The sequence below is a fragment of the Pseudorca crassidens genome, chromosome 5 (genome assembly GCF_039906515.1).
Source record: "Pseudorca crassidens isolate mPseCra1 chromosome 5, mPseCra1.hap1, whole genome shotgun sequence".
Lineage (NCBI taxonomy): Eukaryota > Metazoa > Chordata > Mammalia > Artiodactyla > Delphinidae > Pseudorca > Pseudorca crassidens.
Window position 1 is genome coordinate 71,669,344 of NC_090300.1, and position 17,107 is coordinate 71,686,450.

Genomic DNA, 17,107 nt, shown 5'->3' on the forward strand with positions numbered 1-17,107 from the left:
TGAAAGTTACTCGCTGTGTCTTGCTGGTCATCCTTTGACTTTATGGTGGGTGGTATTAAAATGATCTGATTGATTTTGTTCTGGGGCAGCTTGGAAAGTCCCAACATTTCTTAGCTTTCACACAAGCTCTATAAAACCCCAATATTTTTTGCCTGTTGCTGGTTTATCATGCTGACAATTTGCCTTCTTGACAAATAATTATTGAAGATTTGACAGACTATCCTTGGGTTGAAAGCATCATTTTTCTCTCTCTTCTATTGTAATTAGATGCTGTTTATTGATTCCTATAGGAAAGGCATCCATGTCATAATAAATACTTTGGGTAAAGAATCCATTTTCAACTTTCTGGTTTTTTCTTACAGAGTTAAATTGTTCAACTGGACTTATATTCATCAGGCTTTTAGACATGAAATGTGATATGATGACCAGAAGTGTACTCTGACCTCAAAATTCATAGCCTCATAGGGGAGACAGACAATTATACACATTTTTTCATTGTAAGGTAGCATTTTATTATTATTTTATACACATTCATATAAAATAAGAGAAGACTGAACTTCAACTAGGGAATTGGAGAACTCAGATTCATTGGAAGAATTTGAAAATGTTTCAATTTATCAGGTAAAGAGAATGAAGACATTTCAAACTGAGGGACCAGATTGAGCAGAGGGGCAGAAATGGTCAGCTGGGGCCAGCATGTAGCAAGCAGAGTGGAAAATAGGGATGATGAGGCTGAGAGGGTAGCTTGGGACCAGCCTGTGAAGAAGGATCTTGAGTGCCTACAAAAATAATTGGTTTTGTCCCAATGGCATGGACTCATCCTGTGGAGTAACATGATCGTAGTTGTTCTTTAGGAAAGATGAAGTGATGGTGAGGGGCCTCTAGAGGGAGGGGAGAATGTAGAGATATTGCTAGATATTCATTTTCCTATCTTATTCAGGTAAATTTTTGGTGAAAGCATAGAGGGTTGATAAATTTAGAACCAGGCACATACTCTTTCTTGGAATCTCAACTGCTAATATAAAAACAAGTCACCAGTCTTTGTTTACTTTAATAAATGACTAACTAAGCCTCTTCTAACTTCTCTGTTCTCTCAATTCAATAGAACTAGAGTCTTCATGAGGCGAACCCACTAAAACACTTATCTCCATTTTTATGGCTTCATGAAACCTAAACATTTCCTTGTTCTCTATACTTACCCCAAGCCACAGGGGGCAGGCATAGATCTGAAAGACAAAATTGCTTCCACTTTTTACTTCCTAGAATTTTATAGGTGCCCTGTTTTTCCCTACCCAAACTTACATTGTGTGGATTAAGAACTTCAGACAAGTATTTTCTGTGTGCTGAAGAATTTATATACTTGCTTAACTTTCTCACATAGAGATATAAAATGGAGACATTGATATTTGGTATATTATAAAGATTACATGTCAAATTAGAGAGAAAATTATTCAATAAAATGATGAAGATAAGTTATATATTTTGAGTGGAAGTGTATCTTCATTTATTTCTCATACCAATACAAATTCTAGAGAGTGAAAAGATTTGCATATGAAACAATTCAAAAACCGATAATAATATGAAATGATAATATGGCTGAAGGATTTTATAATGTTGGGCTGGCAAAGGCCTTTCAAACTATTTTTGAAAAGTAATAAATTATAAGAGAAAAATGATATGATAAATTCAGTTATGGAAAAAATAAAACTCTTCTACACCAAAAAGCAAACCATAAATCCATATACGAGTTGAAACACCAGAAACACACACACAGGAATACACACAGTGGAAAAATATTTGCAGCACTTATGATAAGGGTTAATATCTTTAATATACAAAGAGCTCTTACATGAGTATCTGTTAAGAAGGATAGTCAACAAAATTTTAACAGTATTATTTCAGGAAAACATACATGTTAATCTTACATCTTGAATGACTTGTCCTTCCAATGCACTAGATTTACAGCAGTGGCATTTTCATTCAAGGGATAGTGCTGATGCCTGATTCTGAGGCCATGAAGCTTTGAGGAATTTGAGGGAAATGGCTGGGAATGAAAATCTATGAGTTGTGAGTAAAGTTAAATAAAGTTGTTCTGACTCCTGAGGACTTGGGAAACCTACTTACAATCTTTGAGTTTATTTACCTGTAAAATGGGGATAATAATACCTACATCGTTAGGTTATTAGGAAAATTAATGCATATTAATAAACCTTTGAGATCCAAGATAAGCATTGTTGCATAGCGAATACAGAGAATGGTTGCTTCTCTGTAACCTTTTGCTTAAGTAAATGCCTGATGTTTACATCAGGTATTCACACTAATTCTGAAATCAAAAGTTATCAGATGTACTTTGATTCACTCTTTTATGAAAATGTTTGTGCTAAATTCAAATTTAAATGGATTAGTAGCTATTAGTGAATTTAATATGAGGATATCCTAGAGCAAAAAGCATGGATTTTCCCCCTAGTACATTGTACCTTTTTCTTTATGTCATTTAAGCATCTTAGTATCTGTGCAACTCAACTGCTTCATTGTACAGTTCAAAGATGAGCACACTGAGGTACAAATATCCCAGCAAAATAAGAGAAATGTAAATAATCCTCTAAATCACTTCCATGAATTCTGGACAGAGACTCTTATCTTTATAATGGTCTTTAGAAATCATTTAGTTCTTCCTCTCATTTCACAAACGAGGAACCTGAATCCAGAGTGGTTAAGTAACCTGCCCCAAGGGCACAGAATTGGTAATAGTTCCTGTACCTCCTAGTTACTCCTGTAACCCCCAGTCCAGTACTCCTTCCCCTCATGTACCCAAAACACACAAGTAGCCTCAGCAGATGTATCATATCTTACATGTAAGATACACGCATTTTAGATTTTGGTAGCTATGTAGATAGAGATCATAGTCTGACTGGCATGTGCTGAAGGCTAAGGTGGTAGATAGAAGGAATTTGATCTTTTTAATCCATCCCATTCTGCTGGGAATCTTTTGACTCTGCGAAAGATGAAATTTGTTTACATTTGATAGAATATCATCAACATCTGAAACTGTGGACCTTAGATTTAGGGATTCAAGTGGTTACACTACTCTATTCATGTAAAAAAGAATTCAATAATGACTTTCTGGGCAGTTGTGCTAATGGCATTTACTCCAGATTAATTTCCAAACCTGACTCATTCAGAACTTCCTACTGGGCTGTCGAAGATACAGATGTACGGGTTGTGTACCTGGAGACTCTTATGCAGTAGATATGGGGCCAGGTCAAGAAATCTGTTTTTAAAAAGCACCCTGGATGATTCTCAGGGTCATCCAAGTTTTTGAACCACTTAACTAAGCACAGCTTTAAGGAAATAGCTAACTGCTTTCTACTGTTGACCCAGAAGCTGGCAGTGGGTGTATAATTTAAATTCATGGTACAAATAATGAAATTGCATTTTTCAAGTCATTTCTTTTTTACTTTCTTTCCCTCTCTCTTCTTTTTTTTTTTGCCTCGTAGCTACAGCTTATTTGGTTAATTACAGGTAGGAAGAGATCATCTTTCCAATATTTCAGTGAAGAAATGAACATTTTGTCTGATATAAATTTGTAGCGTTAGTGTTGTCATATTCTTGGACACTTGAGATCAGATGCTTTACTGAAAAATTTTTGCAGAAAAAGAAACATTCTTACCAGTAACTTAGGGGCTTAAAAAGTAAATATCACCCCATGATCATATTATCCCTCATGTGCATGCATTTTATGGATGCAAAAAGAGGAGGCAAATCCAAGGTCATGAATGCATTTGCACACTTTATTTTTAAAGTTTATATACTAACCTAGTCTGGCTTCTAATTTTCATCTAAATTTTAGAATCAATCTAAATATTAACTTACTGTACAGATATCTTGTCCAGTTATAACTTTCACGCAGGACAGGGAGTTTGGCTTCCCAAGCGTGGGGAGAGGAGTGACGTTTAGATATAAATCTAACTGAATTATGTAGAATACTCGACAGCAATGAGCATATTTTAGTAGATCGCACAATAACCATCAGTGTGCATTTCCTCTTCACTAAATCATGGTAAGCAAGGCCAGATTCTACATGAATGTTGTCGTGTATTTATGTAAATATATTTTTAAGGCAAAAGCTAATTGGTCTTTCAGACTTTAAGATTTATTCTTTTTATTAGTAATTACCTGTTTATAAAAATATTATCTTTGAGCATTAATAAAAACTAGATATGGTAGAGAAAATAAATATTCAAATAGATTAGCTATTGTATTGATTCCATGTTTCAAGAAATATGATAGAAAGAAACAGGTTTTTTTTTTAAAGGGCTTTAAAAAAATGGGCACTTTCTCCAGGATTTCTATTTCCTGTACATAATGTGGATGTTTGTTTGTTTTCACAAGTTAACGGGACCAATGGTTTAAATTGTTATTGAGAAACATGCTCTGGACGATCAAGTGGCTTATGTTAGCATAGCTTTGCATGAAACCACTGGCGTTTCTCTTGGGAGAAGAAGTTGAAAACCCTTCGCCTGTCAGGCAGTGGATTTTAATTTTTATATTAAGGACATGTAAGCATGGTTTCCCCAAATTTCTAACTGTGTAATCATTCTTGAAACTCCACATCTAGGTTTAAAAAGCGAAAACAGCGAAACAAAACTTTCAAAAGCTTTCCCTGAAGTTTTACTTTTCAGATGCAGAGTGTAAAACAACTTTCTGAAGTGCCTTGTGTAAGTCCTGGTGGTGGTACGGTTTGTGGTTTGTTTGGGGAGATTTTGTTTTCAGGAAAGAGTGTACTTTCTTATGAAAGAGACAAGGGAAAGTTTTACCTGTCTCTCTCCTGTTTTTTTTTTTTTTTTCTCCCCTCTCTTTCTTTTTCTTTTAAAGATTGGTGATAAGGAATTCTAACTACTTAATGAGATGGGAGAGGCCTCACTCCATTGGAGTGGAGGAGTCCAGGTGGAAGTTGATGGATTGGACAGGTAAAGAGAAGAGTCCCGCCCCCTCATGCCTATAGTTGGGTATATATTAGGGAACCTAGAATTATGTACAGAGAGAGAAAGACAGAGAGGGACTTGAGGTCTGTTATCTTCTTAGTAGATTCCTACTGTAAGGGTCTCAGAGGGGGTGGGGGGTTGGCAAAATCCTGGAGCCAGAAGAGAGGACAGCGGCATTGATCAATCTTACAGCTAACATGTTGTACCTGGAAAACAATGCCCAGGCTCAATTTAGTGAGGTAAGGCTTTTAGATTTTAGCACTCCATTTAGAGATGCTATTTCATTTCTATTTTTTAAATAAGAGCTTACATATTGGTGGTTCTTGGTCACCCAATGTAATGTTTTTGCAAACTGTGTATAGGAATCTCTTTTCTTGGTTAATATTTTCTGTGGAGACTGTAAGATTCTTCTTTAAGTAAAAGATGAAACAGTAGGAGAAAAGGGAAAAGAAAAATTTCTGGGTGATGTTATGTATTTGAGGAAGCCCAATATTCAGGAGTTTATAACATCACTTTGTGTAAGAACAGACTGAGAGAGCAGATCACATTCTGCCAGATACACTGAACTGACTCCTCTGTTGGGTATTCATGTATCACTAAGACAAATTAGTTGATTGTGTCTCAACTCAGTTAAGTTCTCAGTTCTATCTTCAAACTTCATCCTAAAAGCAAATGATGCTTTTTTTTTTTTTTAAAGTAATCAGGTGAGATTTTTTTAAGCCATCTTCATTTTGAATTCTGTCAATCCAGAGACCCACTTAAATCCTGAGGGGACTTCACTCAAGTCCCTATTGTCTGGTGATTGACTTCGACTTTCACTGTATGATGACAGAGTTATTTTGGAGCAATGCATTATTAAATATTTATACATGCATACATGTAAATGTATATTATAGCATATAGGATTTTATTTATGGAATTGATGTTTGCCTCCCTGATCTCTCCTCAACACGTTTGTCACAGGGATTTAAATCTCTGAAGGGATAAGAAAAAAAATCCTAACGAGACTGTAAGGCTTTGAGGAAGTTTCCTAAGATTGAGGGAGGTCTAACAACAATATTAGTTTACATTCCTCAGAATAGGGCAGCTGTGTTGACACTAATCAGATGAGGGGGAGAATGCAGTGTGGAGAGAGCTAGTTCAGTGTTTCAGATGAAAATGCTTGCAGGTGAATGCTTGGAAAAGTAGACTGTAGTGCTCAAATAGAGCTCCTTAAAAATCAAAACAAAGTGTATAGTACTCGGACAGACAGCACAAGGAAGCGTCCCCAACAGACAACAAAGCAAGGCCAGCGCTATCACATATTGACCACACTATTGTCTAGACACCTGAACTATGTAAATATAGCAGGGGAAATATCGAGTTATCTAAAGAAGGAAAAGGAAGTGCCTATTTTCCTTTAAAACATTCAAGTAGGCTTGCTTGTCCTCAGTGGAGAAACTTGAGTTTCTTGTTTTTGCTTTAATATTGAAAGTTAGCTTAAAATGTTACTAAGCAATATTTTTTTTAAAAAAATGGAGGCAACTTGTATGATGATCTTGTTTCTATTTGCTCCAATGTCGTCCAGTTTTGATCATTAAAAAAAAGATCTGTTGGTCATATCATATCTGACTTTGTGTTCATGAGATATTTCACGCGCAGTCATTTATAAACAGGCTGGGATCTCTGTGTGTGTAAGTAAAAAAAGGTAGAAGCAAAAGTTGATTTAGAAGTAACTGTAAGAAAAGTATGAAGTTGTTGTAAAGTGGAAAGAAATGATTATTTCTCATAAAAGGAAAAAAATTGCTTGAATACTGTGATGAAAAGGTATTTGTAGTAATGACTGCCTTTTATGGAGGTAAAAGTGTCATGCTGTATGTGAGAGTACGGCATACTGACAGTGAAAGAAAATACCTTTGCATGAGTCTGCGTTTTTCAAAACTTTAAGGGATATGTGATCAAGAGGCAGCAGCTGTCTGTTTTCTCTTGAAATGCTGCTAATGTACATAGAGGCTACTGATGAAGAAACATGGCGGCATTTCTCTACCCTACTGTGTCATTTCGTGTATTTCTATCATGATTTTTATATCTGTCTGCTAATGTGTGTAATATGCGTTATCTTCATGGCTTCATTTCCATTCTATTGCTTAGACCAGTTTTCTTTTCTGCATAGGGTTATCTTTTAATAACTAGCCCTTTGTAGAAATGCAGTTCTACATGTAGGTATATGAAAAGCCTGGGACCACAGGGCCCTGAGAATCCAGAAATTTCATACACAAGTTATAATGCTTTAGCATTCACCTTCTGGTAACATTTATTAATAACTGTCAATATGGAATCAGCCATTTATGATTATCACATAAGAATTGTTAAAAAATGGTCAGATTAAGAATAAAAAGACATGTCACTCCCCGTAACAGTGAAAATTACTTGAAAACCATAACCTGTTCTCTGACTTCAAATAATTTTTGAATTTAATTTGCTAGCAAATTCTTTGGATTGGTAACTCAAAAACGATATAAGAACACTGTTCCTCCCCTTTCCCCTTTTCCACAATTTTCCAGTTCTTCCCCCCCAAGCAGAGCTGGATTTGGGAAAGCTGTTACTGAACAGGAAAGGGTCCGGAAGGGAGGGGAAGGCGAGCAGGATATAACAGGCAGGGCTTAAGTTTCCACCCTTGGGTTGCAATGAGGAGGCCTCAAGCAAGCACCTTTCCAATGCGCCAGGGTGGAATGATACAGCCTCTGGGATTGGTCTCATACTTGGAGAGCGAGGCACTAAAGAAAGGAAATTGTTCATAGATTAAATTTTAGTTCCATTTTCTTGCCAGAAAACCTGGGCTCTGTGTGTGTGTGTGTGTGTGTGTGTGTGTGTGTGTGTGTGTGTGACAGACAGACAGACAAAGAGACAGACAGAGAGAGAGAGAGGGAGAGAGTGTTTGAGAGCCCTCAAACTCCTCCTTAGAAGAATGACATTTTATTAAAAATCCCCATCTGGGCTTCAGTATGAAGATGGAAAGGTACTTTGGTGAATGGGTTACAACATTCAGGACTTCAACTCATATAATGAATCACCTCATTTTACAAATCAAGGTTAATGATTTCTCTTTTTGTAGTTGAGAGAGCTATAGATATAAAAATGAGTCCCTGTTTACTTAACTTTTTCTCTTTAGACAGAAATACACTCTAAAAAGGGCCACTGTGATTCATGGTAAGTGCTTCAAAAAGAAGTTTCCGTAAAGAACTGGTATGCAAATCTAGTTGAGAGTAAGAAGCAAAGTGCTGAGGCAGCAGTATAAACTCTAAGTGTTCAGATCATTGCCAATTAATTGACCTCTGGGCCTGCATTGGCAAGGAAAATAGTCTTTCATGTTCCAATACTGTTTCCAAAGGCTGACTCACATTTTTTCCCATGGGAGTGGTTTTTCTCTTTATAGTTAATAAATGTATTCTTTGTAGCTTTCCCAAGTTTCACCTCTGAGATATTTAGCACCATAGGTAAAATCACAGTAGGTAAGAAGCAGAAGCAGCAGACTTGATTCGGGTGTCAGCCAGGCTGCGCTCCTCACTCCATGCTGTGGTCTTAGATTGCACTACTTGTTTTACAATTGGTTGCCCTCAAGCCCAGAGGGGACTGGGAGAAAGAGATCTTAGATCACAGATCATAGATCATACTTTCCTTCACTGCTATTGGAAAAATGAGTGGTGATAATAAATCACTTATCCTTTACCTAGATAAGGAAAAAGCATGTTTGGTTTGTTTTGTTTTCTAGAAGAGCAGTGATCCTCAACGGGGGTGTGGAGTGTACAGTAGGAAGTATGAATGAATGGCTGGTTAACTATAGCAATCAAAAAAATATTGGTTGTTCTTTCATCACACCACATATATTTTCTGAATACAAAGTTTGTTAAAATTTTCTTAGACAATAAGCATATACAGAATTTGGTTTCTTTTTATATTATCAATTGTTTCATGTATTTTTTTTTCCACTTTGAAAAATTTTTTTGAATTTATTGTATTTTTTTATACAGCAGGTTCTTATTAGTTATCTATTTTATACATATTCATGTATATATTTCAATCCCAGTCTCCCAGTTCATCCCACCACCACCACCACTACTCCAATTACAGAATTTAGATTCTATATTCTTCCTATTAAGGGAGGGAGTATATATTTGAGGTCATGAGATTTTATGTTTATCAAGGAAAGATATGGGTCAAACAGTTGAGAACTATGTTACCACAGTGTACCCAAGCTTTCTTTGAGGTGCATGTAATTGCATTGGGAGGGACTTGTGCTTGTGAGATAGAGAGGAACAGGTAAAAATCCTCCCTTCACAGTAACAGTGTGAAATTAAACTTTTCCTCTGTTGAATACATTTTAAACTTCTAATTGTTTTATGTCAGTAAATAAGGACGAGCAAACACAGATACCCAAAAGACACCTCAGTGAAAAATGACTTGGTTATTTCCATAAATGTCTTACTGTCTTGAAAATGAAAGATTTTCCAAGTCCAATGGACTCAGAATTTTCTTTTAAATATATGCTAAGCAAAAAGTCAGACGACTGATACAGCGTTATTGTTCAGTGTCAGTTTAGGGAATGAGTTGCCTGTGAAGGATATCCAGTAGGGTAGTGGATTTTGGTTCTGGAAGAGAATGGATTGAAATGTCAAGGTAAAACAGTTGATACAAGAGTTAAGCTTAAATCTTATTCCAGATCTTCTCTTAAGGACACAATTTGGAGGCACAAGAAAATAGGGACCTGTGGCTTATTAATGTGTTATCTCTATAAACATTTTATAATTCTCACTTATAACTTTTAATTAAGTTGAAATTTGTTAATATTCATGAGGAGTAGTATTGAGGAAGAGAAACGTAGGTTAGAAAAAGGACTATAGACTTTGTAAAGAAATGTTTGTAAAGAAATGTTTACTGAACATCAGTTACGTATAAGATGGTACATAGGATACAAAAATGAGTAAGAAACAGTTCCTACACTGATAAGTTACAGTTCATAGGGGGAATGAATACATACAGTTATAATTAATACAGGAGAGATCTTAAGTGTCGTATGAGAAATGTGAGCGAGAGAATATAAAGGATCAAAGAGAAAGAGAGTATCTCAAAGCAGGAGGATCACAAAAGTCTACATGTCTATGTGTGATGCAGATTCACTTGGAAGGACAAGTAGAACTTTCTAAAGTTTTAGAAATAAAAGAGGGAAGGGGGATTTCAGGTGAAGAAACAGGCATCAGCAGAGGCACAGAAGTAGGGTGAATACTGGGGTACTCAGAAATGTCAGATAGTTCTGATGGAACTGAAAGGATGAAAGAATTAGAAAGTAAAGGGAGAATTGCAAGGTAGAGTGGCTCACGGAGCACCATAACACATTTAATATAGTGGCAATGATAAACCATGGAAAGGTTTTAAACAGAGGAATGGTGTAATTGGGGCTGCACTAAGGTGCACTTGCGGGGGATAAATGGCTTTGTTCAAGGCTGCCTAGAAGTATAAAAATGCATTTCTCTGAATTGCACATTGGGTGCTCGTTTTGTAAGAATATCCATCACTTCTCTGGAACCTTTTGAAAGGGTAGAAATGGATTGTTTCTAAAGTCTCATGAAACTTGTGTTTTCCCTGCCCATAGCTCTCTTTAATAGCTATGGTTCCTGCCATAGAGAAGTTGGGAACTATTGGTCTTGGTTTGTCCCTATTTACTCTTGCTATTTAAGTGTAATTCTTAATAGCACCCCTTTTATTTTCCAAAAGTGTTCCACTTAGAAGATAAAATGTATGGTCATGCTGTAAGTAAATATCCACTATTTATTTTATTATTTCTCCCCACTCCCCACCCCAAAATAAAAAAAGTAGTATATATTTGGTTATAAACTAGATACAGTGTCTTTGATATCCCAGCCACAAATCATTTCGATTATTTCCCTTACGAAAAGGAGCATTTCCTTACAACTCAACACTTACTGAGAGCTAGTTAAGTGCAGTCACGGTGCTTGTGCCAGACACTGGAAGGAAAGCAGAAATAAGTAAGTTGCAAGCCACTGGCCTCTGAAAATTCACAATCCTAGTGTGTACGTAAGGTATTCATAAGTGACTCCAGTTTAAAACAGAATGTGGTAAGAGACACCAAAGGCTCTCAAAGACAGTGAGATGGGTCAAACCTGCTCATGACGAAGGTAATATTTCACATAGTTTGAGAACTAGAATTTAGCCACAGGGAGAGGAAGGAAGGTCATTCTGGGTAGAAGGTAGAAAATTAATAAAAATACAAAGAATAACTGCACAGGACCAAATGAAAGAGCATGCTATATTGACTTGAAAAGAGAATGTTGATTTAAACACTGATCTATATTTAATATGTATGTCAAAATGGAAAGCTTTTATAAGAAACAGCAAGAAAACATGGCAAGGGCTTTTATCTCACTAAGAGCTAGAACCCATGAATATTCTGAAAGCATGGGCAGTGTCCAGAATTCGAGATTCAAAACTTTTTCTACATGCTCTAGGAGTGACAAGTGTCATCCTGCAAGGAGGGAGAAAAATTAGTCCAAATGATTGCTTGGTCTGGGCAAAGTTAATTGTTTCCTGTTCCCATTCCTTAGACCTCTATAGAGATAGATAAGGTGTCTCACTCTTACAGGGACTTGGTAATTACATACTTAAAGTAATCAAAGCTAGGAACAAACTCTAGACTGATTTTCTATGTTAATTAGGATTAACTTTACTTATTAAATAGTCATCTTAGAATCAGGATGAGAAAAATCTCTTCCCTGATCACTGCTCTAAAAGAAGATAGTGATCCTGGAGCTAAGTGTGGCACAATATGCCAAGTATGACTTTTGTTCAAGATGAGAATCCCGATTGGGAAATAATAGAACAGACCTAAATATGAATGTATCATTTAAGAAACAACCCCTCCAATTTACCCCAAAACAATAGCAATACAAAATCAAGATCTTGGTATCACAAATTTCAAAATCTTTGCCATAAATTTGTCAAATCTCACTTTGGACAAGGATATACATTTTCATTTAAGATTTGAACAGAAATATTGGGGGGAAGGCATGTCTTTACTTCTCTTCATATCATCGCCTCCCACAATCTCCTTCATCACTTCCATTTCACCCAGGAAGAAAATGTAGGCAATTTAAAAGATAATGGTGGGGTAGGCAAGGGTAGGTTCTTGGGGAAGGTAACTCAGTCACTTGATTTAAAGGCAAAGGGAATGGGTAGGAGGGAGAATGATGCTCTATGAAAATGGGGGGATGTCCAAGATTGTATCTCATTCCTTTCTCGTCCTTACCAAGCTTAATCCTCTTCTAACACAAAGTGAATTTTGTTGAAATGTGTTTTGTTCTGCCTTTAACTCTGCAAAGATTAGGGGAAGCAGTGAAGTTCCACAGATGACCCTGTTGCTATTCAACCTCCTTTGCAGAAAAAATTAGTTACCTAAAATGTCTGTAAAGTCTTTTCAGAAACAGTACTTTGTGCTTCCCCACATTTGACTTTTTTATTTGGTCTGACATTGTAGCACCCCTATCCTATCCCCAAAGCATTCCTTTCCATTTTCTGCGGAAAAAAAGGCTTAGAAAGTTCTTCTTTCTAAATTTATCTCGTGTTTGAAATAATGACTAACTTTATTCTGTTTCAGTCTCTTTTCCAAAGACATAGTAAAATTGAACCGTCCTGTAAATTCTGAGATAGCTTCCCCAGATAGTACTTACCTGTCAATGTAACATTCAGTAACTAGTGTTAAGATAAAGCACATGTTGATTCTAGCTGAGGGAATAACTGGCAACAATAAAACATTTTTGGAATGTCAGTGGATGTGTGTAGAGTGTAAACTGATATCTTATGCAAAACTTGTGATCTGAATTGCATCTTGTCTGTGTTTCTTAAATGGGACCCCCAAAAAAAAAAAAAGATTTCCTTATAAAAGCTGAAAGAGGGAATTTTGAGTCAAGCTGTGGTGTGTTGCCAGGGGCGGAAATTTATGAAACACTCTCGTCAGCTCTTCTGGAAACACTACAAAAGAAATAGTTCGACTTTCTTATTGCTGCTAAAGCCACTAATAGGTGCAGTTTAGTATAATACCCCTATGAGCATTACCACCCCCAAAGTGAGCTTGCCTTGGAAGGAACTCTGTACAGGCATTTTCTTTTTCCTTTTAAGCTTGCGCAAAACACCCAAAGGGGCCATTTCCAATCCAGGCAGCGATCTTTCTCAAGTTCATTCTTTCTCAGATCACAGAGACAATGGGGAATATGCCCTGTTTACTCAAATCAGTCTGGATTAGTGTCACTCTATTGATGGAATCAGAATTAAAAGGAAAACCATTACTCTCTCAAAGGGCAACATCAGATGTTTTGGGAATGGCTTGATTACTTTTAAATAGACCATTTGAGACTCTGTCACCAGACTAACGTTGAGGACTCCACAAGATCTACACAGAGAGAAACGGTAACACTGGATAAAGGAGAAAGCCCATAATAAGCCTTAGGCCTGGGAAATTATTTCAGTAGATAATCCCAAAGTGCTTGAAAGCCTGAAAATCAGAATAGTGAGAATTCAGAGAAGTTACTTTTCCTGCCTTCTTTCTATACGCCAACTCTACCCCTCAAATATTTACCTTCAGGTCAGATCCTTTCCAGTTTTTAAAGCCTTGCTAGGGGCCTGCTTCACTCTTAAAAATGTCTCAGATTCCACCGTCCCCCCCCACCCCCATTCAGAATCACCCGACTTCCTCTGAACTCTTTGTACTTCTCTGTTCCTCCCTCATTGCTCTCCCGGTCTCTGGACTGGAAACTGTTGGAGGGTAGAGGATATGTGGTACTTATCTCTGTATCCTCCCTGGGGTCACCAAATAATGTTCCTGAATGTGACGGAAGCATGCATCTGTTGCTGCTGCTCGGAGGGCTATCTTCAGATAAAAATGTGGCATAAATACCTACAGAAATGACTGTTTGTAACTGATCTGTACAGAAAGCAAAGCAATTGCACACCCTGTACGAGCCTGGTCTCCGCCTGGATGTTCTGAGTCATATGGTTTTCTCTGACATCTTGTAAGACTTTTTTTTTTTTTTTAATGAGTCCAGATATTTATTTCCATTCTATTTCAAGTGGCAAGAAAGTTTTTGAAACACAGGGAAGTTTCCTGAGTAAGGAATGACTTGTTCTCTAACAGAGGTAAACAGTGTAAAATGTACTGCTTTCACTTCATTGATTACTCGGGAGGGCAGGGAATGTGTTTGATTTTTCTACAAAACGGAACCGATTAGATTTTTATCTCGCTTTGCACTCACTTTTTAAATGTGTTTACTTGCTTCCACACCATTCCCTTCATTCATTTCGTCTCCTGATGTCTCTCAATCATCACCAGGGATGTGGGTGGTTTGCTCTGGGTGAATAAGCTTGATGATTTGCAAACACTTTCACATTTTATTTTCTATGGTGTTATTACTAAAGGATGTCTGAGAAAACTTTAAGTCATTTTGTTCTTAAACGTGGTGCCCCAGGTTTTTTTTTTTTTTTTCTGTCCAAATAAGACACTAATGAGCTGTTGTAATTATTAAACTGATTGATTGATTGTTACTTTCATAATGGGGTAAATAGAATGAAATGAATAGATGAGTGTCTTTTCAAAGTAAGGCACGTCTTTGGCATAGCTGGAAACTTTGGTTTTATTTTGCAGTTAAAAGTGAATCTTAAAGGAACACTTCAATGTTACATAAGTCACCATGTCTAATTACAAAGCATAGTAAGTCACTGAAAACTTTATCTCAAATAAAATGAAAAGTGTAGCAATCAGCAAAGAACTTGACAAGCAAAAGCAAATTAGAACTTTAAAAACAGTGTTCCTCATTTGAATATGTACAGATTGAGTAGTATAGTCCTTATTTCATGTTTTAGTTTTCCATTTGCAAATAAAGGCAGTGTGTGTGTGTGTGTGTGTGTGTGTGTGTGTGTTATATAGTCTGGGAAATGAAGTCATGAATTTAGACCATTTACAAGAAATGCTTTGTAAGTCTGATAAACTACAATCTCAGTTCCTCAAAACATACTTTTGTAAGCCCTTAATTATGGCATTCTTCTAAACTGAATTCTAGCTAACTGGGCAGAAAATCATGGAAATTAGAGAGGGAGGGACCAATTTTGTGGCCTCTCTCTCAGAAACTAACATCTTACTCGAGGCTTGTGTCTGGGTGGTTTCTCTGTCTGCAGGAAGTAAATCATTATATGACCACAAAGATTTTTATTCTTATTGCTGACCTAGATGCATGAGAAACAAAATCTAGACCATCAGGTAAGAAACACTGCCTTGGCACAAAAATGTGTATGTGTTTATTTCAAGGAAGTAGAAGCTCATTAATAAACTTCCCAGCTAGGTGTGAACTACCAAGTATTACTCATGGCCTTGTGAGTGACAGGACTGGCTATTCTGCTACTAGTTCCCATAACAGCTGAAGCTAAAAGCACAATTCCCACCTACCAGAACAAATCAAAACACAAAGTAAAGGTCACTGAGATTATTTGGAGATGCACTGTAACATTCAAGGGCAGTAGTATGTAAAGAGGTGACTCTGATTTGGAGACAGACTTACTTCAGAGTAAAAAAGCAATACTTGTTTGGGTTATAGTTGAATTAGAATAAAATATATTTTCTGAAGGTGATTTTTATTTTGAAATGTTTTGCATTTATTCTTTAATATTTGCTGAACACCTACTATGTCCCAGGCATGGTTCCAGATATTATACTCAGCACTAAACAGATATCATCCCTTATAATTGTTTAGCAGAGAAGAGCAACATTAAAAAGTACTTATACAGGGGCTTCCCTGGTGGCACAGTGGTTGAGAGTCCCCCTGCCGATGCAGGGAACACGGGTTCGTGCCCCGGTCCGGGAAGATCCCACATGCCGCGGAGCAGCTGGGCCCGTGAGCCATGGCCGCTGAGCCTGCGCGTCCGGAGCCTGTGCTCCGCAACGGGAGAGGCCACAACAGTGAGAGGCCCGCGTACCGCAAAAAAAAAAAAAAAAAAAAAAAGTACTTATACAGATAATTAATTTTCAATTATAATTATGTGATACGAAGGGGAAAGTTACTGTGCCCTGACCATGTGAAACAAAGAATACCTATCTGGGCCCTCCAGGAAGGCTTTGACATTGAAGCTAAAACTGCAAGATGAGTTGGGAAACAGCCTGCAGGTGCAAAAGGCTTGAGGACTGAAGAAGTTTGCCTTTGAAAAACTGAAGGAATGCCATTCTTTAGGGAGCAAAGAGGACGGTTTCAAATAGTACGGTGTAGGGCAGTTTAGAGATTTGAGGCTTGTGTTCTAAGAGATTAGAAACCTGCTCAATGTGTTCAAGCATGAGGGTGGCATGATCAGATCTTCAGGGAGTTTCTGGTGCTAGGTCCAAGGAGCTAGGTCTCCAAAAGAATGGCTGAAGTTTTATATCCTGTCTTTAATGAGTGGAAAATATTTTCTTTAGATATAAAATAAGTATGCTTTCATGGAGTGTAACTCTTATTTATCTTTTTCTTTCGAATTTTATTTTATTTTTTTAATACAGCAGGTTCTTGTTAGTTATCCATTTTATACATATTAGTGTATATATGTCAATCCCACACTCCCAATTCATCACACCACCACCACCACCACACACCACTGCCCCCACCCGCTTTCCCCCCTTGGTGTCCATACATTTGTTCTCTACATCTGTGTCTCTATTTCTACCTTGCACACCAGTTCATCTGTACCATTTCTCTAGATTCCACATATACGCGTTAATATACGATATTTGTTTTTCTCTTTCTGAATTACTTCACTCTGTATGACAGTCTCTAGGTCCATCCATGTCTCTACAAATGACCCAATTTCATTCCTTTTTATGGCTAAGTAATATTCCATTGTATATACGTACTACATCTTCTTTTTTCATTCGTCTGTCGATGGACACTTAGGTTGCTTTCATGTCCCGGCTATAGTAAAAGTGCCACAATGAACATTGGGGTGCATGTGTTTTTTGAATTATGGTTTTCTCTGGGTATATGCCCAGTAGTGGGATTGCTGGGTCATATGGTGATTCTAGTTTTAGTCTTTTAAGGAACCTCCATACTGTTCTCCAT

At 37.1% G+C, this 17,107-nt stretch overlaps 1 protein-coding gene across 4 annotated transcripts in view; it reads left to right on the forward strand.

The window, feature by feature from the left end:
• The window catches only part of TP63 (tumor protein p63), a 270,557-nt gene that overhangs the window by 115,643 nt on the left and 137,807 nt on the right, over positions 1-17,107 (forward strand). Inside the window, exon 1 of one of the 4 annotated variants that reach the window (XM_067738403.1) lies at positions 5,058-5,224. The exons of the other annotated variants lie outside the window; for them this stretch is intronic. Coding sequence (XP_067594504.1) covers positions 5,183-5,224 — 42 coding nt within the window. The 5' untranslated portion in view covers positions 5,058-5,182. Of the gene's footprint in view, positions 1-5,057; positions 5,225-17,107 lie in introns of those variants that run through there. 4 annotated transcript variants of the gene reach the window in all.